The sequence below is a fragment of the Camelus dromedarius genome, chromosome 10 (assembly GCF_036321535.1).
Source record: "Camelus dromedarius isolate mCamDro1 chromosome 10, mCamDro1.pat, whole genome shotgun sequence".
Classification (NCBI taxonomy): Eukaryota; Metazoa; Chordata; class Mammalia; order Artiodactyla; family Camelidae; genus Camelus; species Camelus dromedarius.
Window position 1 is genome coordinate 62,518,904 of NC_087445.1, and position 26,387 is coordinate 62,545,290.

Below are 26,387 nucleotides of genomic sequence, written 5' to 3' on the forward strand. Positions count from 1 at the left end.
TATTAGAGACAGAGCAGATGCAAATCAAGGCGATTAACGTTTCTATAACCTTGAACAGGTTTCTTCCTTTATCAGAGATTCAGTTGCTTCCTCTGTAAAATTGGAGATGAAAGTAACATTGGGTGGTTTAGAGGATGCAATGAAATTATACCCGGTCAACCCTTGAGAACAGTGAGTGCCTGGCATGTAGTGAGGCTCAGAATAACAGTGCTTGTTGTTTGTGGATTTTCTGTCTCTGGGAAATCCTCTGACCTCTTACACTCACATCCCCTAATTCTCAGCCCCTCCCGGATCCTGAACCCCTTCACTAGAACTTCCAGGCCAGAGTGGGAGTGGATATGACCTAATCACACTGTACTACCAAGGGCCCTTTGATTTTGGCTCCTGTGGGTTCCATTTTTAAAAGACTTTCTTGATTCCAAAAGCCCTGCACATACTAAATGCCAAAGTATCCACTTTCTCAAGAGATAAGCAGAAGGCCACACGAAGTTTATGCATTTCCACCAAAAAGCAAAGGCATGTCTGGGATCCTGGGCTCCCACTGAGTAGTTGACAGTGCACATCCCAGGGAGGGAGCTGGAAGCCAAATGAGTGCCCCAATGCTCAAGACCCCTCCAGGCAGTGTAGGATGGGGCTATTTTCCACCTGCACCTGGGACTCTGGCCACAGCACATCCATCTGTCAGAGTGTACAGGTGAAAGTCAGACCCTTTCCTCTGGGACACATCGGGTAGGCCCCCAACACGCCAGGGTCTGAGCTGCTGCCTCTCTCCCCCCTTTCCTAGTTGTGGGCTTCCCTCTCCTGTTCCCTGGACGGTGGGAGCTGGGAGCGCTCAGTGCCCTTGTGAGGGCCTCAGCGGGAGGCAGTTGGGTATTTTTTCCACTCTGGCTTTGCCCCCGTCAGCACTGGCATTCTTCTTTCTCCATCCACGGGTGATACTGACCACTCATGACAGCCTCCGTGCTCTGTCCACCGCCCTTCCAGGCTGGGAAGCAAAGTGGTGGGTGTGTGAGGGAGGATCGAAGGGACAGACACCCTGACTTTTTTTTTTCCGTGAGACATATTCCCCCAAATTGATAACTGCTTAGCTTGTACCTTCACACTCACAGCCGGCCACTCCCCGCCTCCTGGGGGGACCCCCACACCTCCACGCACACTTTCTGGAAACACAGAGCCATCGTGCGGACAGCAGTGCGTGTTGCTCACGGGTTTCTCTGCAGATGATGAACAGGCTCTCATGTCCCCGTTTTTACAGAAGGGCATTTTCTTTCTCCTCTCTCTGCTTCTCCTTCTTTCTCTTTTCTAGGTTCTAGGTTGCTTTGCTGGTCTGGTGGTGAAGGGTAGGGCAGGTAAGGGGATAACTGTCTCCATCTCAACATCTCTGATGTTTGCAAGTCCAGCCTTTTTTGAGCTCAGCCAGCCAGCCAGCCACAGCTCTTACCCTTGAACTTGGCTGCTGACTACTGAACTATTTTTATGGCCACCAAGGGCAGTGGTGACTGTAACTCCACCAAAGCATGGAGAATCTTCCAGAGGGTGGAAGTCAGACATGAAGGGAGAGCTTTTCCCCATGAAGATTCATGGTAGAGAAACATATTACGGCTGTGGCTTGGCAAAGCGTAAGGAAGGAAGTGACCAGATCCTTCCAGTAACTTCGTGGCCAGCGTGGGGTGAGTCACTTCTGTGACTTCCAGTTCTTCATCTGTAAAATGGGAGAATTGGGGTAGGAGAGTTCCTAGATCTGTTCCTGCTCAGACATTGTAATCCTGACTCCAGACTTGTGGGCACTGAGGCTGGAGTCCAAGTAGGGGGCCGGGGAGGGGCTTGAGATTGAAAAGGTGCAAATGCATTGACCCTGGGGGCATTCGGGGAAGTAAGAGACAGCCCCTTCCTTCTGATATTTACCAGCGCCTGTACCTAGTTGAGTGCAGCGTGTATGGGGTAGCAGCGATGGAACTGTTACACTCTGTGGCAAGCTGGAAGCTCCTGTTACTCAAGTCCCAGCAACAGCCCAGTGAAAGAGCCCCACGATGGACCTACATGTCTGCTGTTCTGTTTTCCCTCTGGCCCTGAACGTGGCATCCTCTTTCCAAAAATCAATTTCAATTTAATGATACTTTCGACAGTCTGACATACAATGTCATACTTTCCAGCATTATTTCCCCAGATTTGAACTCTGGTTGTCACGTGACCCCTTGAGAGCTGTCTCTTTTTTAACCTCTCGAGAGACCCAGATTTTGTGGAAGCCTTGTTCACGGCCCTCCAGAGAGAGCTACCTCTCCCATAATGACTGCGTGGTTCTACCTTCAGGTACATCTGGGATTTGCCTGAAGTTGGAGGATTTGTGTGAGGCCACGGTCCAGACTAAAACCCAGAAGTTACCATATTGATTCAACACATTGATGATGATGTTGTAATTCTTGCTCTGTCCTCCTCAAATGTACTGTTGTTGGGTTGGCCTTCATATCACTTACGTGGTTTCCATGGCTAAATAATTAGGACAAAACTACACAGTCTGCCAAGATTCCACCTGCACCGAGAACGCTGTGGTGGCCACAGCTTACAAAACAGAGGTGGTTTGTCTTTATTGAACTGCACGTCAAGTGTAAGGCCAGCCACAGGGCTGTCGGTGAGCTGTGTGTACTCTTCTCAGTGTGGTCAGTTGTATTATTTATCAACTGTGGTTTTGATCCTCCAAGAAGAAAGCGAGGAGGTGGAAAGAGACAGCTGTGGGCCCTGGAACTGCATGCTTCTCGTGTGAAAGCAATAATTGGACGTGCATTACCGTCCTGGTACTTTGGAACACACTGTCACACTTCAGTTGCTGCTCCTCCTTTTAGGGGGTTCTTCAAGCTTAACGGCTTCCTTGAAAGTAAGTAAACTCAGAGACCCTGGCGTTACCAAAGCAGAGCTGGTGGAACCCCAGGGAAAGATGTTAAGGGGAGGCGGGGCGGCTGTTCATTCCTGTGTGTGTGTGTGTGTGTGTGTGTGTGTGTGTGTGTGTCTCCCTCCTTATGTGCAGGCACAGTGCTAGGTGCTGGGGGTACAACAATGAGCATTTCACAAGATAGGTATCATTCTGCCCTAGTGGAATTTCCAGTAGGTAAATAAGTAGCTAGTTGGGTAAGTGATGTTACGGAGAAGTCCAAGGTGCTACGGAAACAGAGGATGGGTACTTGACTCATGAAGGGGTCAGAGTTGCTTCTAGGCTGGATCCAGAAGGATGGGTCGTGTTAACCAAGTGAGTGGAGCTGAGCTGGCCAGGAACCGGGTGTTCTGACACTTTGCCTCCTGCCCCAGAAGTCTCTAAAAGCCATTTTCAAAAAAACAAATGAGCAAAATAGGAGCTGAGTAGGTTCTGGTAAAAGGTAAGCATTTTAACTTGGTGTCCTTTATTCTGAGATTATTTTATTCTTTCCTTTAGTGTACTACCCTAGTTATCCTTTTTGAAAATTATGATTATACAAGGGACAGCATAAATGGGGGAATTCACCTTTTGAATGCTTTACTTATTTGTCAGAATTAGAAATCGCTACTTTCACCTCAATTTTATAAGATGATCCAGAGATCTGAGAACCTCTCCATCAGCCCACGTGGCCTCCCTGAATCAGCGCCTTCCTCTCCTCCTGTCCAGATGCTCAGGGTTCTCCATCCCACCCATCTCCTGGTCTCATTATGATCCTATTCTTCAGAGAGCTGTGGGCCACTGATTTTCCTAGGGCTTGACCTTGACCGTCCACATGACACAGCAGAGGTCACAGCCCCAGACAGACAGATCTGATGGGCCTTGAGTTTAGGGCAGCAACAGAGGGGTTTTGATGTATAGAATCTGAGAATCTTAAAGGAGAAGTTCTCTAGTAGACCATGCCAGAACCCAGACCCATCATTTCCCCTCCTCTAACTCCACCCCCATATATCAAATTGTTCCTTGTGCATACATACCTCTCCTTCTTAGATACCCTCATATCCACTCCCTTTTCTGCAAGCCCCCGCCAAGTCCATCTTCTACATTCCTCCAGAAAGCTCTTTGAAAAACACAAACCAGATCATTTTATTCTCTTCCATACAGTCTGCCAGGGTCTGCTTGATGCTTTCAGGAACTCCCTAGCCTGGCATGTAAGATCCTTCCTGATGTGGCCATCGCTGGCCCCTCCCACCTCGTCTTCTGAATTTCCTCCCATGTTCCCAAGTTTGAAACCACACCAGAGGGCTTGTACTCTCTGACGCTTCTTATTCATTCTCAGGCCTCTTGGCTTTCTGGAGCTTCTGCCATTTTCCCTGTCTCCCATACTTGGTCCAATATCCAACCCAGCTCTGTTCTTCATGTGAAAACCTCCCTTATCTCTTACCCGCCTTGAGCTGGGTAAGTGTCCTTCTTCTGTGCTTCCCCCCCATTCAGCACTCCCTCTGTCATAACATGTATCAGAAGAGGAGGGAAGGGACTAACTGTTGTTGTCTGTGGGATCCCACAGACCAGGGGCCACTCCTGCCTCTGACACCTGTGAGCAGGAGGGAGGGTCTTGGAGAAGTGGTGTCACCACAGAGCCCTGGTTTCTTCCCCTGCAAACTGGGGATACTCATACTTAACACATAAGGTTTTTGTAAAGCTTCAAAGAGATAATAATAATAAAAATAAAGGACTTCAACATGGCCAGTGTGTAGTAAACTCCCCCAAATGGTAGGTTTTATTAGTATATCACATCATGTTACAATCATCTGATAATTTGTCTTGCTTCCTTCATAAAACTGCCAACTTTTTGATAGTGAAAAGTGTATCTCATTCATATTTTATGCCCAGTTTCCAGCTTAAAATATAGTAGATGGTATAATCTCAATAAATGTTGGAGAATGAAAGAGAAAAAGACTGAATGATGATATGTAGGGAGGAAGGAAGTTAAAAAAGGAAGAATGGAAGTGGGCAGGGAGGGAGGGTAGAGGGGACGTAATGAAAGAATGACTTACTCAGTAAAAGAATGAAGGAATATTCAGCTTTTCAATTGATCTTTGATGGGTGCTGTTACATTTTTCTTAGATTACATGTCAAGCTTCCACATAAAAGCTGTTATTTTTGAAACCGATCATTCGGGATTCTGAGGATTTAATAAACTCTTCAAGCTTTTTTTTTTTTTTTTTTTTTTCCTCTGTGCCTCTTCTTACAGACAAGAGAGGCAGATTTAGGCATTTCTGACAATGAAACTAAGCAGGAGAATAAAGTCCAGATCATTAGGGCCCTTGGGATAAAAGTACAAAATCCAGGTTTTAGAACCGGTCACAGTTTGGAGAAAGCTTGCTATTTGGAACAAGGATATGGATGCAATAAACATTCTGAGGTTTATCTTGCTTTAATGACTTGCTTTGAGTGGCTTTGATCTCTGTATTTGATAATCACTTTCAAATGGTCTGGTGTGTTCTGAAAGTGGTGTAGTGGTTCACGGACTTGAGATCTTCCTTAGGAATGACAGGCTGCAATCAGAACTTGGAAATAGGCACTGTTACAGGGCTTTACTCTGTGAGTTGTAGAAACAGGGCGCCTGCCTGGAAGGAAGAGAAACACATTGGTTTAGTGATGGGGACCAGGGTTCACTGATGGAAGGGAGACACATTGGGCATTGGGAGCTAAGACCAGTTTCCTCTCACTCCATGAACAAGCTAAATAGAACTGTTCATCTTGTGGCCTTTTCATGAGGGGGCACTCTTTTATGGACTTTCTTGTGCATTCCCTCCTTGAATTTTTGTATTCACCTTTCCAGGTTGAATTTTATAATCCTCATTTTACAGATGAGGAAATTGAGGATCAGAGAGGGTGAGTCACTTCTCCAGAGTCACAGAGCCATTCAGTAGAAGAGGGAGGATTTGAACCCTAGTCTGTCTCTCTGTTAGGATGTGGCTCTTTTTTTTTTTTTTTTCAAAAAATAATAAAGCTAAGAATTATAACAATCAGATAGGTCTGGAAGAAAATAGTAAATACAAAAATATGTATAACAAACACTGACATGCTTATGCCCCATTTTCATATCCTTGAATGAAGAATAGGCTTCAATCCAAAATAGTTCTATCTAGAAGTCTATCCAAAAGCATTAAGTTATGAAAATAACGGAGTCTTACTGTATAAGACTGTTCCCTGCATGGACTACAAGGAGAATAAGGGTCTAAGGGATTCTGCGGAAATGTTATGCTGAGTGTTTAAATAAGTTTCCCTTTAGAGAAAAAAATGTGGCTTTTTCTATAGCACTCTGCCACTCTTTCCCTTAAATTGAGAGAGACACCACCAGCCTCTAGCTTTGGAAGTGGCCCACTCTTAGCCAGGATCAGCTCAAACAAACCCTCCTCAAAGTGAAGGCATCAGCACGTGGCCGCTGCCTTCCCCCTAACCTGCCTGCACCTACCCAGAGCCCAGGGAGCAGGATTTTGGCCTGGCACTCACTTCTCAAAGATCTCAGCTATCACTTCTAAAGTGGGGAGTCATTTCGCTTTGAGTGGAAACAGAAATAGACACTGGTCAGCCTTGATTTGGGCTCACTGTAAGCCAGACCTCTGACCAACCATCTTTAAAATGGGAGAGCCAATGTATGAGGCTTCTCGAGTTCGAAAAATTGGAGGCTTTCATAATTCCATTCGAGGGATTGTTGTTGTTGTTCTGCATCTTGAATGTAGTTCCCTTTTGCTTCTCATTTCAATAAAACAGGCTCTGACAGCCCTCTCATTGAGATTATTACAGAGTTGTACCATCTCAGGCCAGTGCATTTAGGAAATATGCAGTTGGCACTCACCAGCGAGTGAGATGCATAAAGAAAATATTCTAATGACAGTTGAGTTGAGAGAGCTTTGATCTCCCTCCAGAGCTGCTCTCATGGCTTTGAAATGCAGTTCTGGCAGAGGGGTAAAGTCTGGGCGCCTCGGCTGGGGGGCCCCCTGAAACTGACATTCCAGGGGACCTGCAACCTTCCTGGGAGGAGCCAGGTAGCAGGGCCGGGCGGGAAGAGCAGAGGCACTGAGACACCTCTCTCTCTCGAGGGGCAGTCGGGGAGAGGATCTAGGTTAGGAGGGACTTTCCAGCCTAGCCTCACATTTCCCAAACTGTAGTCTTTATGCTGTTTGATTTTTGGCAAAGGCAGAGGTGGGGCGGGGGGGGGGCGGGGAAAGGATTATGGTCAAATATGTCTGGGAACACTTCATACACTCTCTGCCTTACTCCCACTTTGTATATTAAAGGCTCTGAAAATTCTTGCAATTAAAAATATATGTGTATTTAACCTTGTTTAACAGAGCATGTCCTAAACCCATCTGGCTTGGAAACTCTTTTCCTTTAAATCAGCCTATGCTTCTTGTGGATTTAGCCGTCTACAGACCGCGATTTGGAAAACACTGGTAGTACACAAGCTCACCGAATAGTCGGGGACTCTTGAGCTGCAGACCAGGTGGCCGAACATAGTGGGGACGGGCCAGAAATTCAGGCATGGCAGGTTCTACACAGGGGTGTCCAGCTGAGGGGGACGGATGATGCCGCAGCCCTTCCCCTGCTGAACCCTCCAGGCCGCGTCCCCATGCAAGGAGCTATGTCCCCTGCCCTCCGAAGGGAGGGTGCGAAAGTGCTGTCACATACAGGCTGGTGAATAGAGGTCTGCGCCCTTTCCTTGATACCTTGGGCGAGCCACTTCACTTCCCTGAGCCCTGGGCTTCCTCACCCTGTTCTGAAGTTACGCAGTTTACAAGAGAAGTGCTCAGAAGCCACCAACCAGGGGTAGTTCTCTCTCTCGATGGAAAGTTTTAGGAGACAGAGATGACAAAGGCTTGACTTCCACTGGACTGAAGCTTATCACAGCCTGATGGAGGAGGCAGGTGGTCACACACAGAGGGACGACAACACAAAGCCGGGTGGTAAGTGCTAGAAACGAAAGCAGGGAGCTCTGAGGAGGGAGGATCGTCTTCGGCTAGAGGCGGTGTTGATGATGTTGGTGTTGCTAATAATTATCATTGTTAACAATAACGCAATAAAATAGCCTAGGCTACTCAATGAGTGCCTTCTGTGTGCCAGGCACTGTGTGAGGAACTTTGTCTGCACTGCCTCTAGTCTTCCTGACACCCCTGAGGGTGGGCACTGTCACCCCATCTTACAGGGGTGGGTGGGCAGGAGTGGATACACGGAGTGCGTGACATGGAAGCTGAACTTAGCAGGGAGGGTCATATTTTAAAAGGCCAAGATGCAGGAAGAGAGCTTACAAAGCAGAGAAGAGAAAATGTGGACATGCTTTGGGCATGGGCATAATTGGGAAAAACCAGAGGTTCCCAAGATATGGAAACCATAAGCCCTTGAGTGGGAGGTTTGGGGAGGAAGAAGAGGATTGGGTGGTAGGGATGCGATTCTGAGAGCTGAGATGCGGAGAGCCACCCGGAGGCAGACTGTCAGTTTAGGGTGTTACCCAGCAGGAGAAAGTAGGAGGCCAGACTCTGGAGGGGACCATGCTGAGCTATCTCACTGAATCCCTCTGGGATCCCTGTGAGCTAGCTGAGACTCAGAGAGGTCGAGCAAGGTCCACCTGAGTAGTACTCCTGCGTAAATTAATGAACACACGGAGCTTTGGGTTTGGATTGATTTTTGGAGGGGTAATGTTTGTTTTTTTTTAATTAATTTGGCCCATTTATACTCCAACCTCCCCACAGTGGCAAAATGGAAAGAAAGTAAGAGGCCCTGAGCACATCCTTTTCCTCCTCTCATCATCCATCTCCCTAAATTCTAATGGTCCTTCTCAGCCTGACCTGAGCTTTCTCCTCCCTCCTTCAACAGAGGGAATAAAGAAACCTTAAAGAGAGAGCGGGAGGGAGGGAAATATCCACAGGGACTCCTGCCCCCCAAGATTTTCCCCTGATACTTGTGGGAGACACCAAGCTTGGCTCTGGATTGGTGGGAAGACCTCAGCCAGTACAAGGAACTATTTTAGCCACAGAGCTGGTCTCCAGAAAGAGCTGGAGAGGAGAGAGACCGATGGGGCCAGGGGTCTGAGTGGCTGCCTGGATTCTTGCTCTTTTGGGGAATGAGGGCTTCTCAAAGTGTGAAATAAAAGCCCACATACAAGCAAGCGAGAGGCTTCAATATCCCACATCTCTGCCTTGGGCCAGGATGAACACCGCCCCCCTGAAAAGATTGGTTTCTGCAATTACAACGGAATAAACAACCAATTAAAATGTTCCCCTCGCCCCGACCTCACCCCTTCTCCTCCTCTCTTGAAGCTTTCTCAGCTTAGAGCAATGGGGCAAAGAGGTGACTTTCTCTAATAACGTGTGTGTTCTCTGCCCGAGAGAACGCATGATGGAAATGAACAAATCAATTAGAAAATAATAAATAATGTGGAAAGGGCTGATCCAAGAAAACCTCGGCTTCTCTGTGTTTTCATTCTCCTCCCACACATTGTTTCCTTTCGCCGTGGCCCTGAGTGAGCTTGGAATCGAGGGTGAGGTTGTGGGAAGAGTTGGACACGTCTAGATTTGCACTTGGCCTTGTCAGTATTTATGTGATCTCTGAACCCCTGTTCCTTCATCTGTAAGATGGGGATAAATAACCAGAATAGCTAAACATTTACCGAGGGCTTCTACGTGCCAGGTATTATTCTGAGCCGTTTACACTTCCTTTGTTAACGTCCCAAATCCTCTGAACAACTCTATGAGGTAGATACTGTTAGCATCCTTGTTCTGTGTGTAAAGAAACTGGGGCCCAAGAAGTTAAGTAAATAGCCCAGGGTGACCCAAACATCAGGTGGACAAGCTGGACTCAAATCCAGGACTTTGGCTTGAGAACGGGCCACCTTACCCCCTCTGCTTTGTGGCTTCAGCTGCCGCACAGAGATGGGACAACAGGTGTCACTAGCACAGGGCCTGGCATACAGCAAGTGCTTCCTAAATGCTTGCCTTTTTCCTTCCTCATTCCTAATCTGATCGTTCCAACTCATTATGAGCCTTCTAGTCCAAGAAGCTGAAGGTGGGATCTCGGGGCAGAGAAGGCACAGCAGCCAGATTTCTGGGCAGTATCTCCGCTTCTGTGGCTGTCCTCGGAATCAGTGTCTGGCTGGACCTGGACATGGATGTGACGTCTCTAGGACCTGCCTGTATCTCCAGCTCTCCAAATCATGTTCACCTTGCTTTGAAAAGCCGGAGGAATTATGGTCACATGACTAATCATGGGCTCTCGATAACGTGGGTGTCCAGGAGGGCACTGTCGGTCGGAGACGCATCCTGTTCCTGTCTGAGCGGAGGTGTAGGTTGTGACCCATGGAGATGCTCTGTGTTGCTCACTAATCCCAGTGTGTCGGTAAGGAAACTGAGGCCTCCTAGGAAGGAAGTGCTGAAGCTGAGGCTGGGACCTCAATATTTTAGCTTTTCTCTTTCCCATTGTAAATTCGGCTCCATCAGCATTTATGGAGGGCTTGCCCAGTGTCAAGCCCTGTGCTGGGACCTGGGTAAACAGAGATGAGCTACGCACGTTCCCTGGCCCCAGAGAGCCACACACAGTGGTAGATACAGACAGGTGATGTGATCGTTTGGAGGGTTGCGAGAGTGTGTGCGAAGAGGAGGTGGATAAGTACAGAGACAGTCAAGGCGGTACCGGGGAGATGGGAATCAGGGAGGTCTTCCTGAAGGAGTGGTACCAGAACAGACTTTGGATTTGTTCATCAGAGGACAAAATGGGGAGCAGAGTCTCTGGCAGAGGGAGCAGCACGAGTAAATGCACTGAGGTTAGTGCATCATGGGGGTTGCTGACTACACACAGTGGGAAATTCACTGTGAGTTCTCATTCTGCCTTGGAGAGAGATGAGGCCAAAGGGGCAGACAGGGTCTTGTAGGCCGCGCTGGGGATCTCAGACTTCACTCTTTCACACACGGGGAGGTTCTTCTATGACTCCAGGAGGGAAAGAGAAGGGCAGCGCCATTCGTGTTTTACCGGCCAGGCTCTGTGCCAGCCCCCCATGGAGAGGCAGCATTACAGGAAAGGGAAGCCCTTCCAACGAGCTGTGTGACCTGAGCAAGGTGTGAAGGTTCTGTAAGCCTCTTTCTCCTCCTCTGGAAAATGGGGATAATAATACCACCTACCTCAGTGTTATTAAGATTAAAGAAGATAACCCACACGAAGTCGGACCACATAGAAGGGCCCAGCAGACATTAAATATCATTATTCATAGGCTTGATCTCACTTACGACAGCAGGCTGCCTGCTTGCTTGTTTATGTATGTTTTTATTCATTGATTCATTTCCAACTTTACTCCAGAAATGAGTATCACCTGTTCATAAGGATCCTTAATCTGCATGATGACGGACATAAAATGGGGACTGAAGAAGCATGAGAGGGGAGCCGGATACCTCTCTCTGTTTAGAAAATGACCCACTGGATAACATGCTTGTGACTAGTCTGATGGGAGAGTTGTACGCCACAAGGGAAGAGTTCGCATTTATTGAGCACCTCGGATATGCCAGTGTCTTTGCAAAGACCCTTTCTTTCTCTTTCCAAAGTATCCTTGTTCAGTGTATTAAAGAGTTTATGATTGTAGCATGGGGAGTTAATTCACTTTTCCAATAGGTCAGTCTGTACCCTAGATACAATGGCAGCTGCCCCAAATACAATATCCCTTCATCTTTATCTTATGGACAAAGAAACAGAGGCTTACAGGCTGCAGAATCATCTATGGGAGTCAGATAACACCTCAGTGAAAAGAGAGTAAGTTTCTAAGCTAGACGGAATTGGCCTTGAAACCCAGTTTTGCAACGTTGGGCAACCTGTTTCATCACTTTGGACCACACGTTGCTTATCTTGCGAACAGAGTAATAATGTCTCCTTGCAAGATTGGAATAGAGATTCAAAACAGGCCTCCTAGTGTAGCTCTGTATTTGCCAAATGTATGGTCTGAGGTCCACGGTGAATGAATGAAATAGAGAAGAAGCCAAGACTAGAATACACGTTACCTCTTTCATAGCCTGTTCCTGATCTACATCCACATTATGTTGCTCTGTCATCAGTCAATACAGCAGAGTCCTCAGGGGCACAGATGTTGACTTGAGATTAATCTAGGTTCTAAACTGAACCCTACTGTTGTTCTAAGCTGAGCAACCTTCAAGTTTCTCAAAATCACAAGGACTTTTTTTTAATGGATTTAATTTTTTTTTAATCTGTAAAATGGGATCATCTCCCTTACTATTGGGGGAGTCAATGAGGTGATGTTTATAAAGTGTTTTGCAAAGTGCCTGGCACACAGTGACTCAATTAATGTAGGAGTACTTGTTATTTGATGGTGATGACAGCCAAGGTTCTTTTTCTCTTACAGAGCATACTTGGATGTTAATGAGCTGAAGAACATTCTTAGATTGGATGGATCAACACACCTCAATATCTTCTTTGCAAACTCTTCGGAGGAAGAATTGGCGGGAGTAGCAACTTGGCCGTGGGACAAGGAGGCCCTAATGCACTTAGGTGAGAATTAGAAACTTCTTCAGGAAGAAATTAGATTAGCACAGGAATACATTTAGTAGTGATGGTGGTGATGATGGTGGTGGTGGTGATGGTGAACAACCTACTTACTCATCACTTTTTAATTTTTCAAAACTCCTTAGCTTTCCTTATCTTTCAACCATCAAGCAGTGCTCTGAAAAATAAATTAATATTATTAACCCTGTTCTACTAGTGGGGAAACTAAGATCCAGAGAAGGAATGGGGCTTGCCCAAGGTCATACACAAATCAGCGGCAGAACCACAATTGGAATTTAAGTTTCCAACTCTGTTCACTGTTGGCTTTCTCCTTATTGCCCCTGCCTCTCAGCCCATGAGCTGGCCCAGCCGGTCATGGGTTGGCTTGAGAGACACCAAAGAGGCAAGAGAGAGTTCGTGAGAACTCCTTGTTCCTCCGTGTTCCACCCACCACCATCAGGAACCCTTCTTAAATTCAAATTATGCGTATCCATAAACAAGACATATGTTTATATAAACTAATCACCAAAAGTCAGAAATGACAATGATTTCTGAACCAGGCCCTGTAAGCAAACATTGTTGTTCTGTAATTTTAACTTTTCCATGCCTTCTTCCAGTACGTGGCTATACGTAGACATGCATTCTTTAACTTGCACACATTTGAAATCATAGCATAGATGCAATTTTCTGTTCTCTTTTCACTTAATATTATGCTGTCTACATTTTTCCATGTTGCAACAGTCTTCATATAATTACTTCCCATCCAACTTGTTGTTTTTTTTTCCCACTTAACATCACAAGAGAAAGCATCTCTCTGGGTTATGTCCATTTCTCTAAAGATGAGATTTTTAATGGCCACATAATATTCCACTGAGTGAGGGCACTGCAGTTTATTTAGCTATGTCCCCTTTATAGAATGTTCCTACTGTTTACACTAATGAATACTGATGACTCAGGGAGTACCTTCCTGACAATGGTAGGGCTTAGCAGAGAGATGTTGCTGGATCTTTCCTCAGGCCTGTCTAGTCCCCCAGTAGTACAGCCAGAGTCCAGTAGCAGTTTTAAATCCACAGGATCTTGGAGATGAAGGACACGGCAACTTCAAACAATAAAGCTATGCTGAGTCAAACTCTAGACTTAGTTCTCTAGACCACTCTCTTTCCCTAGTCCTTTTAAAGAGTGAAACTAATGTGTGTGTGTGTGTGTGTGTGTGTGTGTGAGCGCACGCATCTTTGTGGTTGTGTAAGTAGAGATAGATACAGAAATAAATATCTAGTTATTCTTGGTGGAGGGGAGGATTTTTTCCCCTAGGAGACATTTGGCAATATCTAGAGACATTTTTGGATTTTACAAATGGGGGGAAGCTACTGGCATCTAGTGGGTAGAAACCAGAGATGCTGCCAGACCTCTGACAATACCCACAATAAAGAGTTATCCAGCCCAAAATATCGATGGTGCTGTTGTTGAGAAACCCTGAGACAGATGATGGGTGGGTAGACAGACGGGCAGACAGGCAGACCCAGGCAGACAGGGGCTGGGCAGGAGAGAATGTGCAGCTTAGGCAAGCTGAAGCTGATTAGCTCATATGGCGTGCCTCCATGATGTCCGGGGATCTTGCCGGCTCCAGGCCAGAATACATGGTTGTTCTCAGCTGTGACTTAACCCAGCGGGATGGCCTTAGGCAAGTCTCTTTCCTTCTTCAGGTCTCAGTTTCTTCCCATTTTAAATGAATAGGTTAGAGCAGGTGGCCTCCAAGGACCCTTCTCCGTGCTGAAAATTCTGTCCTCTTGGAAAAATCCACCAAAAGGGTCGTGATCAGAGTCTTAGAAGGGTTGAGCAGCGGGCTTCTAACGCTGGAGAAAAATACTCCTGACAATTCCGCGAATTTCAGGGACTGGCTCAGGACCAGGAATACAGAAGGCTATAAATCCATAGCATGTTATAGTATTTCAGGATGATGTCAGCCTCAAGCTATTTCACCTTTTAAGAGAAGCAGTGAAACAGGGCTCAAGCTCTGTGCTGTTGTTCTGTGAAAAGGGGAGAGCTGGGAGGGAGGGGATGAGGTAAAGCAAACAGAGCCCGCCTGGACGTTAAGTCGACCATGCTGCCATGATCCAGGGAAATACCTGTGGGGTCCTGCCCCCTCCCCCATTTACCTCCATGTTAAAGCTTCATAAAGAGACAGAGAATCATTGGCACTATGGTAGCTGTTTATTTTAGAGCTCACCAGAGACGCAGAGTCACTTTCCCAAGATCACACAGCCAGCGTGAAATACAATGAAGATTGCAACCTATGCCAGGCTAACTCCAGTTGGCTTCCACCTCCCCATCCTGAGACGTGTTGATAATAAACAATTCCTCTGCAGAAGGCCCAAACCCAATTTATTAGAACCATATATATATATATATATATATATATATATACATTTTTTTTTTTTTTTTTTTTTTTTACTCTCTTTTCCTGCTGTTACACCATGGTCCCTGGAAAAAGCCTTGGGTGGGAAGGGGATTATGTTTCATATTATGATTGACAGAAAATAATTGAGAGAGATTTCCTGTCTCTATTTCTCGTCCTCCCTGCCTCTGTCTGCCCCTGCTCTCACACACACACGCGTGCACGCACACCCCCACACACCCTCTCATACATCTTTATCTTTGTGCTGGAAGGCTCTGAGCAGTGCAGAATTAATAGACTCCGTGAGCCCCATGAGTAAGCAAGCTCACCCTCCCTGCAGTTCAGCCTGAGATAAAACTCCCCTCACGCCTGCTCCAGGCTCGCCAGTACAAATCAACAGGACCCTGCCTTCCCGTCATTCATTTGTAAGATGCTGCTCTGCACTTAGAGTCACTGCTTGCAGGTTGCTCGGACTTGAATCTTAACTTTCCCTTAAACACATTAGGATTTTACAGTTGAAATATCTCTCTGCCAGCCTATATGTATTTCTCCAAGGCTTAAAAATGAAATGAGAACCATGCTTATCCATCGATTTTACTGAGATCTGGTCCATCCATCTGCCCCAATTAAGCCACATTCAATCTTTTAAGACACGTGGGGTAGATTATTTCTTCTCAAACTGGAACATACAGGCAAGGCACCTGGGGCTCTTGTTAAACTCCTTATTCTGATTCTGTAAGTCTGGGGTGGGGCCTGAGATTCCGAGCGTCTAATCACCCTCCCGGGGATGCTGGTGCTGCTTGTTATTGAGACACCCTTGGAGCAGCGAGTGATCAGACAGCAAGTAAGGCACTTGCTGTGTGTCAGGTGCTGGGCTGGCTGCTTACCCGTGGCTAGTTAGACCTCACAAAACTCCTTTAATTGGGTTGGCGTTCAGCAAATACTCAACTTACATTTAGCAAGATGCCATACTCTGGGCCCTGTGGTCAGCATTAGCAGCAGAACTCAGATTAAACTCCCTGGCTTTGGAACCCGAGGATCTTGGGTTCAGATGCCAGCTTCCCACTTACTGACTTGATCATGGGCCGGTTACTTGAACTCTCTGTCAGTCCGTGCTCTTCTCATTGAGTTGCGAGATGATCAGGTGTGATTATACACATGAAACACTTAAGCAGAGGGCCTGAGGATACATAGCAGATGCTCAAGAAATGTTGGCTGCTGTGACCAGTGTTGCAAAGGCGAGCACGCCATGGTGGTGGCCTGCATGAATGCATACTGTCATCAGGTATACAGAGCTGCAGAAACGGATTCAAGGATGGCGGTTGACTTGCTCAACTTCACAGACTTAGTGAAGGCAAAATGAGAGCCAGAACCAAGGTGCCTGGCCACGAGGGATTCATTTAAACAGATGTGTGTGGAATGTTTGTGAACCAGGCTGTGCCTTCTTTCCTAAGAAGTTACGGCAGAAATGCCTACTAGCCCAAAAATCAAAGACCTTGAATTCGAATCATGCCACTGCTTTTAAGGAGTTTGAAATCACCTTGGGTGTGTTGACGCACTTCTTAGGCACTGGTGTCTTCGATGGAATCACAAATGGATTGCAGAAAATGACTTCTGAGACACCTCCCTACTTAATCAGTGATTCATCTCAAGTTATAACAGCTCTCAGCAGGGGGGTTGTCACGAGGCGGAGAAGCCTGTGGGTACTCTGGGCAGCACCCACATTTACCCTGGATTGGTTTGGGGGCCCCTGCATCAGGAAGCAGGGTGCCCCGTTTGCCTGACGCTGTGGCTCTCCCCTCGCAGGTGGCATCGTTTTGAATCCCTCTTTCTACGGCACTCCTGGGCACACCCACACCATGATCCACGAGATTGGGCACAGCCTGGGCCTCTACCACATCTTCCGAGGCATCTCGGAAATCCAGTCTTGCAGTGACCCCTGCATGGAGACAGAGCCCTCCTTTGAGACTGGAGACCTCTGCAGCGACACCAACCCAGCCCCAAAACACAAGTTCTGCGGCGACCCGGGGCCAGGGAACGACACCTGTGGCTTTAATAGCTTCTTCAACACTCCTTTCAACAACTTCATGAGCTACGCAGGTAAGGCCCCGCTCTCTGCAGGGTGCTCAGGGCTGGATGTCAGACATGGCCTACACTCCTGGCTCAGAGCACCCTTGAGCGAGCTGCTTGCCTTTTCTAAGATTTCTTCATCCCAGCAATTCCTCATCCCAAATAATCTGGGTAGTATTCCTTCCGTGAGAACCTCAGGGGTATAAGGAAGATATGGCCTCTCGGAGTTCCTCAGAAAGGCACTTTAGGAAGCTGACCAGGACTGAAAGGCAGGAAACCTGGGGAGAAGTCCTTGCTCTGCTGCAAGGTCACCTAATGCCTTTGGGTCTGTCACATCCCCTCTCTGGGTCCCACTTTTCTTAAGAAAATGGAATCTTTGGAATTGATCTCCCAAGTTTCCTTCTTATTTTGCAGCTATATTTTTCTAAGCTGGTGGTGATAGAAACTTTTTTTTTTTTGAAACGCAAAACTCTCACATGCTCCTTTACTGTTTTACTACAGAAAAAAAAATAGCATGCTTTTGGTTTTGCAAATATGTAATTATTACATGAGATACGTTTTTTTTCCCTAACTGCATATATCCTTTCAAAACCCTTTTTTATACCAATAGTAACGGTGTTAAGGACTCATTCTTTGGGTTCTAGGATGCTCTATGCTTCCTTTGAGCATATATCAAGGCCACTCTAACCCTTATCACATCTTTGGCAAATTAGAACAAGATATCCCTTCCATAGGGCAGTCACAGCCCTCACTACTGGCCCTTTAAAGCCAGTAAGGCTTGAATAACACACGATCTACAAAATTGCACGTGGTTGCCCACCATCAAATTCTATTACAATATTCAGTTCAGGTGTCTCTTCCCCCCCACCAAGACAAGCGAGTTCTGTGAAGGCAGGGATTGCCTCTAATACATCACTGTATTCTCAGCACCTGGCACAGGGCGTGATGCTTAATAAATGCTCATGAGGAAGGAAAGGAGGGGGCAGAGCAGGGAGGGAAGAAAATGAATCAGTTCTCCAGTAACAGGTATATAAAATTGATTCTTATCAATAACAGTATTTCTACTTGTATAAAGTTTGTTGTTCATAAAGAACTTTAATATACACCATCTTATTTAATTCTCACAGTAAACCTATGGGGTAGGAACTATGCTCATTTCACAGAGGACAAAACAGAGGCTGACTGAAGCCATTGGCCCCAGGTTATAAGTATTGGACTCTTAAGTATTTTTTTTCCTTTTACTCTTGTGCTGCTCATCAAATGAGACCCAGCCGACGGTTGATGGGGACATTGAGCCATTTGGGTGGATTTCACACTCTCCCCCACAGAGATGCTGCGGGGGGCTGCCCTGGGTGGCTGTGTGAGTGGGACTCCAGGCTTCCATCTCTGCTTTAACCAGGGGAGCTCCCCCAACCGTTTTCCATTTCTGGTGGGGTTTTGCCTCAGTTGCACTGGGAGAGAGGCTTTCCCTCCTGAAACCCAGTAAACTGGATGATCACCAAAGGATCTTCCTGGTTTCCCATTTGGGCTGATGACCTCTGGGGCCTCTCCCATTTAGGGTTCATACAACTTACACCTGAGGTCTCTTGAAAGGTAAGGTCCGTACCCACCCTTGGCACTGTAAATAGCGCTTAGATTTAGGTCCCTAAAAAAGACCTGAGTGCTGGGTATTTCCTCAAAAGCAGATTCCCACTGGGCTCCCACCCCCAGCCAAGCCTACATCCCACATCCGGTGCCCGGTCCCCTCACAGAGCCGTGCTTACGTTCCATTTCTATAGCACCTTTCCTTGGCCAGCTCGACGCACATGGAAAATAAACAATCACATGAGTTTGGAAGTTTGCCGGCCTCTTAGGGGCCAGGAGCTGCCACTAGCTACCAGACCCCCATAAACTAAATCTTTTTTGTTGTTGTTGTTCCCCTTTGTACAGATCTAAAGGGTGATTGATTTACCGTTGTTTTTTTAAAGGAACCCCTCAGCTCAGTGACCCATTAACAGCAGAACTAATTCACTGAGCTATGATAACAAACTTACACCCACAAAAGCATATTCAAGGCGACCACGAGCTTTGAAATGTTTGTTTTCCTTAGGATCTCTGATAGATGAGGTGACAAAAGCAGCTGGATGAAATTCAAAATGCAGAGCAGGATCAGGTTCTCAGGGCTGGGAGAGAGATGCACAGGGGTCTGCAATCAAGGCAAGGGGGCGGGGCCTTGCCGGGTCAGCTGCTTCGAGCGCCTTCCGTCCTGGGCGCTCCGACTTCCTGCAAAGGTGGACGTGTTCTGCGTCTCTGCCGCCCAGTAGGGTAGCCATTAGCCTCTTGTGGCCACTGAGCCCTTGAAACGCGGCGAGTGAGACCGAGGAACTGAACTGTGAGTCTTACGCAGTTTTTAATGAATTGAACGTGGCTGGAGGCAGGACTGCAGTAATTGTTGAATGCCTAGGATGTGCCGGACTCTGGGGGAAACACCTCCTAGGCTTGTCTCACTGAATCCTCAGAATAACCTAAGGAGGTAAGTGCTGTTACTGCCGTGCCCATTTTATAGATGGAGGAAGTGTGGCTTAGGGAGCTTCAGTAACTCTTCCAGGGTCACACAGCAAAAAACAAGGCAGGCCTTTTACTGCGGCGCCTATGTGTTAAGCAGTAATTGTTTGGCTCTATTCCTGATACTGGGGAAGTTTGAGACAGTCCCAGGCACTCAGATAAGCAGACACCAGGCAGGTGCTGGGGGCAGGCCTCCCGGAGAACCAGGCACGTGTGGTCACGTTGAGCTGTTGGATGTTCCCCGGGCAGGCAGAAAGGCAGCAGCTCAGATTCTGCTTCCTGAAGAGACTCGGCCACGGGGAGCACACCAGGAGGACGCTCCGGTCCCGGCCTCCTCAAGAGTGTGTAAACCAGGCCTGCCCTAGCCTACGGGGGCAAGTGTCTTGTCACCATCATTCTGTGTGTCCCTTCTAATAGGCACGTAGGCTTGACCCAGCAGTCCTGCCTTGAAGGAATATGTCCTAAGGGAAAAAATTCTCAGTGGCTGAGTTTAAAGATTTACTCAGTGTTTTTAGCAATTCTCCAAATATTAATCGGGCATTTACTACCTGCCAGGCAGAGTGGGGAAAAATGCTTGTATGTGAAAAATTAGAAACTTCCTGCAGGTCTGAAGAGAGTGGATTGCTGAAGTGAATCTCAAGGCACCCATGTGACAGGACATTATGTGGTCACAGAGGATGACGTAGTAGACGGTAGAGGGGCACAAACGGAGAGCAGCAGAGTAGCACGGTGGCTCAGTGCATGAAGTTTGGAGTGTGGGGACCAGCTTGAATCCTCTGCGTGCTTTGACCTTGGGCAAGTCACTTTTCTCTGTTACTTCATCGATACTCGAAGGATAATCACACGTACCTTGCATGATGGTAGGTGAGATCATACAGGGGAGGGAATTAGCACTGCCCTTGGTATCTCATGAGTGCTCAATAGATGATAATTAGTAGGATTATTTGTTAACTATTTAATGTGAAAACAGCCCAGAGGCTAATGTATAGTATAGGACCTGGCACATAATATCCTGTATCATCACAAGTGTATATATGATATTTTTGCGATGATAGGAATTATAGAAATTCACCATAGATATTCACATCCATCCACACATACTTACATACTACATGTTAATTGTATTATCTCTCAGTAATGTTGAGGGTAATGTTTATTTCTTTGTAACATTCTTGGCACATTCCAAATGTTCTGCAGTGAACATAACCATTTATTACTGTCACTATTATTATCATGATCATTATTGTTAAAACAACAGAAGGACAGGGACTTTTACCAAGGGCAGCTCAGTTGTTCATGCACTGGAGATGGGTTAGCTTGTGAAATGCTTTCATCAGCTGTGGGAGGCAGGTAGCATCGTGATTCTGTACTTCACAGTGGGTGGAAGTGAGGCTTCCGGGGTCAGCATTGTGCCCGAGGTTCCACGGGGGGTGGAGGTCCTGAGTTCAGGCCCTGAGCCTCCTCCATGCTCTGTGGCCTTCCAGCTACAGGTGGAAATGTGTTCTTGAGAACAGAGTGTAGTTAGCCAACTCAGGGCACTGTATCCACCCTGTGGGGACTGGTGCAGGCTCCTGGAATACTGAAATCCCCAGTGTCCTTTCTGCTTGGAGACAGAAGAGTAAGATGGGTAGGCTGGTCCTAGAGCCCAGGATCAGGTGGCCACGGATGTCAGGAGGGGAAGTGTGTGGCGGCAGGAAGCCCAGAGGGGCTGCCCAGAGGCATCAGCTAATCGAGGCAGAGTGTCTGTGATAAACAGAAGCCCTCCGGTGCCTCACCCAAGATCCCGACAGCGGCTCAGTCTCTGGGTGTGCTACCCTGGGAGGGGCGTTTTCCGACTTCAGCTTTTAAAGTTCAGACACAGTTTTGTTCTCCTACCAGGTTCTGTCTCCTATCCATTTTTTAAACGTTTTTATTGACAGACATGGGAATGGCTAATTTTTAAGTTAGAAAAGGAAACTGCTATTTCTTTGGGAGAAGAAAAGCAAACAAATCAGAATATAGAGAGGGAAAAAAATGCTGTTTTTCTTCTCCATTTATCTTGATAAGTGCTTTATGAGCTCCAGTTCATTGACTCCTCACCACAACTCTTGTGTGGTGGGTGCATTTAAATGTGCCCAGTTTATACATGAGGGATGTGAGCTTTAAAGCTGCTTCCTTCTTTTCGAAATGACTGATTAGAATTCTATTCTATGCGTGTGCCTCAAAGTACACAGTTATCCCCCAATTAATAGACGGATGCGTTATTTCTAATACTTTCACTATATAAGTGATGCTTCAAAAGACATCCTTGTACATATACTTTTCCTCACGTTTGTTCATGAATATCTATCGATTGAATTCCTAAATGTGATGTTGCTAGATCAAGGAGAATGAATATTTTACATTCTTTTTTTTATCTGCTTCCAGTTTTCCAACACTCCAGACACGTTAGTGCGCACGCACACACGCACACACGCACTTACTCTGAGTCACGAGGCAGTGAGCGTTTACTGAGCATTTAGCAGCACTCTTGGTGCTGCACTCTGTGTAACCCTCAGCGGCGTTCTGACATCAGCAACCTGGTTATCGTCATCATCATCTCCACTTCACAGCCGGGGAAGCTGAGGCACCGTGGGCATAAGATCACTTGCCCGGTTGACTCCAAATTCCTCATGCATGTATCTACGTATATAGCCCCTAACTTCCTTAGCTTAGCCGTCATGCCCTCCGCCTTCCTCTAACCTACTCAGTGACTTTTCCAAAGTTTTCGGGATGAAGTACAAAGTTCACGGTCACAAAGAAGAACGTCCCCGACCATCCAGTTCTTCTTAAACATTTGAGTACCTTCGGACGCTATTCTTCAGGCAGTGGGGTCGCATAGGATGTTTGGTATGCAGGGAGTTACATACGGGCTTGAGAGACATTTGGTCACTCTGGTCAGAGTGTTTGCTACAGGACAGCGGGCTCTTCTGCTTCCTCCAAGTGTATGGAAGACCTCCCCAGGGTGCTGGAAAGAGACTGTCAGAAATTGTGAAGGGGACCAGAGGCAGCTTCTGTGCACAGCCTCCTCACACCCCTGTCCATTCCCCAATCTGGATTCTCAAGGTCATGTCCAACTGCCCAGCACCTGCCCAAACTTATTTTCTGTTTGTTTGATGAAGGGGAGTGAGTTTATGCTGCAGGATTCCCAGTGGCGGGTTTATTTTAAGATCTGGCGAGCCCCGTGCTCCTCCGTCTGGGGTCCAGCTGCGGAAACCCTGACCAGGCAGACACCTCTGGGAAGTGGTGTTTTTGGAAACCAAGCCAAAACAGTGCCTCGCTCTGCCCCTGGGGCAGCTGAATGGGGCTGCTGGAGGGAAGGACGGAGGCAAACATCTTCCTTGAGGGGCGAGTCTCGGGTCATGGCCTTCATTGCGCATCCTTGAAGGGAGAGAGTAGATTGAAGGTCGTTAGATCGAAAGACATTAAGAGATTGTATTCCAGCCCGCCTTCCCCCACAGGCTCAGACTCAACTCCCATTTATCAAGCACCTGCAGGATACTTTGCCCACAATTTTTTCTTCTGTGCACTCAGAAAGAAGTTCTCATATTGATTCAAAATGTGGCCTTGGAGTCAAGACTGCCTGGGTTCGAATCTCAGATCTGCCCCCCAGCCCTGTCATCTCTGAAAAGTAGCTTGACCTCTCTCAGCTTCAGTGTCCTCCTCTGTAAAATGGAGGAATAGTATTTTCTCCAGAATAGTAGGAGAGTTCTGTGTGTCCGCAGCACAGTGTACCATGCCTGGCTGGTACTGGGCACACAGTAAATGTCCCAGTGACAGCACCACACGCAGAAGGTGTCACTGTCCTGTATCCCCGCCATGGACACTGAGCCTGGACCACGTCTGAGCCTGTATGACGCTCTGGCCTGTGCTCACTACGTAGGACACCACGCCTCTGTGGGCCTGAACTCCCTCTCCCGCAGCCCCTCCACTTTCTTTCCCAGTCTTAGCCATGCAGCCTAGTGGACCTCAAGTACCTCCTTCTTCAGAAGGCTCGTGGGTTCACCGGACTCCCCCAGTGTGCTGTCTCCTCTCCATCAGTGGTCAGCGTCGCAGACTTGAGCAGCCTTGTAACCACCTTGACCCATACAATAAACTGGTCTTCACCCTATAACTTGACTGGCAGCTCCTCAGCACAAGAATGTTTTATGTTTCCATGACCCTTGGCTCAGAGCAGAGAATATGTAATTGATGCTCAGAAGGTTTGTTGGAAGGAATATATCTCTGCATCAGTAAATAGCAGACTTAGTGAGTGAGCGGTTGAACAAACCTGAGGGCATGAGCAAAGGAACAAGTGAGTGTGTAAAGGAGCGAGCAAATGAGTGAGTGAGTGAACAAAATGAGTGAAGGAATGAGAGGTACTAAATGAGAGGGGAGGGAGAGAAGGGGTAAGGGTGACTTGCTGACCAGTGGCTTGGGGACCCGTGAAAGAACCTTGTCTTGCCCTTGTCTTGCCCTTGTCCTTAGCCATGATCTCTGGGCCGCTCCCTCTCCAGGCTCAGACATGCCTTTTCAGTTCCATCCACCCTCCCCTTCCTCCTGTTCCCTCTCACCTGTCTCCAGAAGTGATGACTGCACTAATTTGTTCACAGACCATTAACTCTTGAGCACTGGAAGAGGCCAGCTCTGAGTTGGCAAGAGCCGGGGTGCTGGCTCTCCGGCCACCAGGAGACGTCATCATTCTCTTGCCTGCCCGCCTGTGCAGCGAGGTTCTTATCTTTCCCTCTGCCCACTTGCAGATGACGACTGCACGGACTCCTTCACGCCCAATCAAGTCGCCAGAATGCACTGTTACCTGGACCTGGTGTACCAGAGCTGGCAGCCCTCCAGGAAGCCGGCGCCTGTCGCCCTCGCCCCCCAGGTCATGGGCCACACGACCGACTCCGTGACGCTGGAGTGGTTCCCGCCCATCGATGGCCACTTCTTTGAAAGGTGAGTATGGCCTGTGAAGTGTCGATCCTTCTCTCTCTCTCTCTCTCTCTCCTATCAGAAGAGGCAGACTTGGAAGGGAAGCAGCCTCGGAAGAGGGATTTCAGTGTGTTTTTGGTTCTTGATCTTATTTAATGAGTGCCTGCAACGTTTAGTACAGCGACTGGTCCACGTGGGCATGTTGTAGAGTTGGGAGGTCAGGGAATGAGTGATTGCTAATAGAAATCAGCAAGTAATGGTGCATATTTTAAGTGAGTGAATGTTTGGCTTCATTATTAAAAACATTGAAACCTCTCTTGCCATAACCTCCCCTGGGATGGAGGTACTGGCCTCACCTCCATGAACGCGAGAGTTGAAATTGCCTCTGGTTAATGGGCAAACACCTTCGTATGCATGTTGTATATGAAGGGTGCCTTACACACGAGCTTGTACATATGTGTGCATTATACGCATGCACATATATATTTGTACAATTAGAATCTTTGCCTGTGCCTAGTGTTGCTTTATAGAACTGAAGGTAGAATGTTTAGAAGATCAGGGGATGATAAACTGAGGCTCGAGATGCCTCAGTTCAGCTCCCGGGTCTATCACTTACTAGCAGTGAATCGCTTTCCCTCCCAGTCTTATTCTCTGCCGCTGAAAAGTGGGTCTAATGATGCCTCAGTGGCTGGAAGGTAGAGACCTGAATCAAGCAGTTTCCTGGGGTGCCTTTCAGCATTGGGAGCCCCTAAGGAGCTCAGGCTTTAGGGAGTTGTAAAGGGTTATGAGAGCATGCTAAGATGTTGACATCTATTTTGGATGGAACTTGGCTATGATTTCAGGCGGATTAGTATATTGCCCTCTCCCCCCAGCCCTTCTTGGGGATGTCTTATCTGGTAACAATGGTACAATGTTAATGATGGTGGAAATAATAACCAGCTCATAATTAATGAATATTATTCTATGGTTGTGGTTGCCGGTGTTTATCAAGTGCTTACCCTGCACCCAATTCTGCACTAAATGCTTTGCAGACAGAGTCTCATTTCATCTTTCTAGTAATTTTATAAAAGGACCAGCTTCTTCATTTGCCAGGTGAGTCAGGGATTGGAGCTCAAAGAGGCGAAGAGATCTGACCAAGAGCCCATGGAAGGTGATAGGGCTGGACTTCAACTCACACCTTTCAGTGTCTTATCCCAGGCTGTCCTGTCTTTCATTAAGTCCCTCCAAAACTCGAATTACAGAAGAGGTGTTACCCCTCCTCTCAACAAGGCCACAGAAAGTGGTGGGGAGCTCTCATTTACAAGCAGAAGTGTGCGTATGTGTGCAAAAACTATATTAGATCATGGCACCACACTAAATTTGGGCTCCAGTTTTCCACACTGCTATCAGTGCCTGAATATAGGACCTTCCTTTGACAGCTGGGTGAATGTGAAAAGAAATGCACTCCGTAGGCCCTCTGTAGACACCTGCCTTCCTCTGCCCCAGCCGTCCTCACTGGGGCTCGGAGCTGGGTTTGGGAAACCTCATGTGACACTTCAGAGCAGCCTTTCCAGCAACCCATACATTTATTTATTTTTTCTGTGGCAATGAGGAGTATCAGACTTTTGGTCAAGCCTTGGCCTTGATTCCACTTAAAAATGGAAGTTTTGTAAATGAAGGTTCCTGTGTATGTATTCAATTTGCATTTCATAAAGCAGTTATTGTCCATTAAATAAATACCATCTGATTGTTGGAAACCCATTGGAGGGTTAATTGTTGTGTAATGAGATATGTCTCTATTACACAGAGCCCTCAGCTTCGATCAATATGTTTTTAATAACCTATAGTCAGTTGGTGCTTGAGGCTCATACAATAGCTATTCTGTTCATTCTAAGATTTCATAACAGAGTTATCATATGTTAAATTAAAACTGACATTTTAGAAACGTGTAATGAGGGTTAACAGCTAGGTAGACCATAGTCTATGGCTAAAGGAAGTAGGTCACCAAGTTCAATAAATTGTTGT

The 26,387-nt window shown here is 47.0% G+C and overlaps 1 protein-coding gene across 1 annotated transcript in view; it reads left to right on the forward strand.

The window, feature by feature from the left end:
* PAPPA (pappalysin 1) overlaps positions 1–26,387 on the forward strand; it is a 225,619-nt gene that overhangs the window by 40,024 nt on the left and 159,208 nt on the right. The window contains exons 3-5 of the mRNA XM_031450304.2: positions 12,309–12,454; positions 16,650–16,943; positions 24,215–24,407. Of these exons, the coding sequence (XP_031306164.2) occupies positions 12,309–12,454; positions 16,650–16,943; positions 24,215–24,407 (633 nt within the window). The remainder of the gene's footprint in view (positions 1–12,308; positions 12,455–16,649; positions 16,944–24,214; positions 24,408–26,387) is intronic.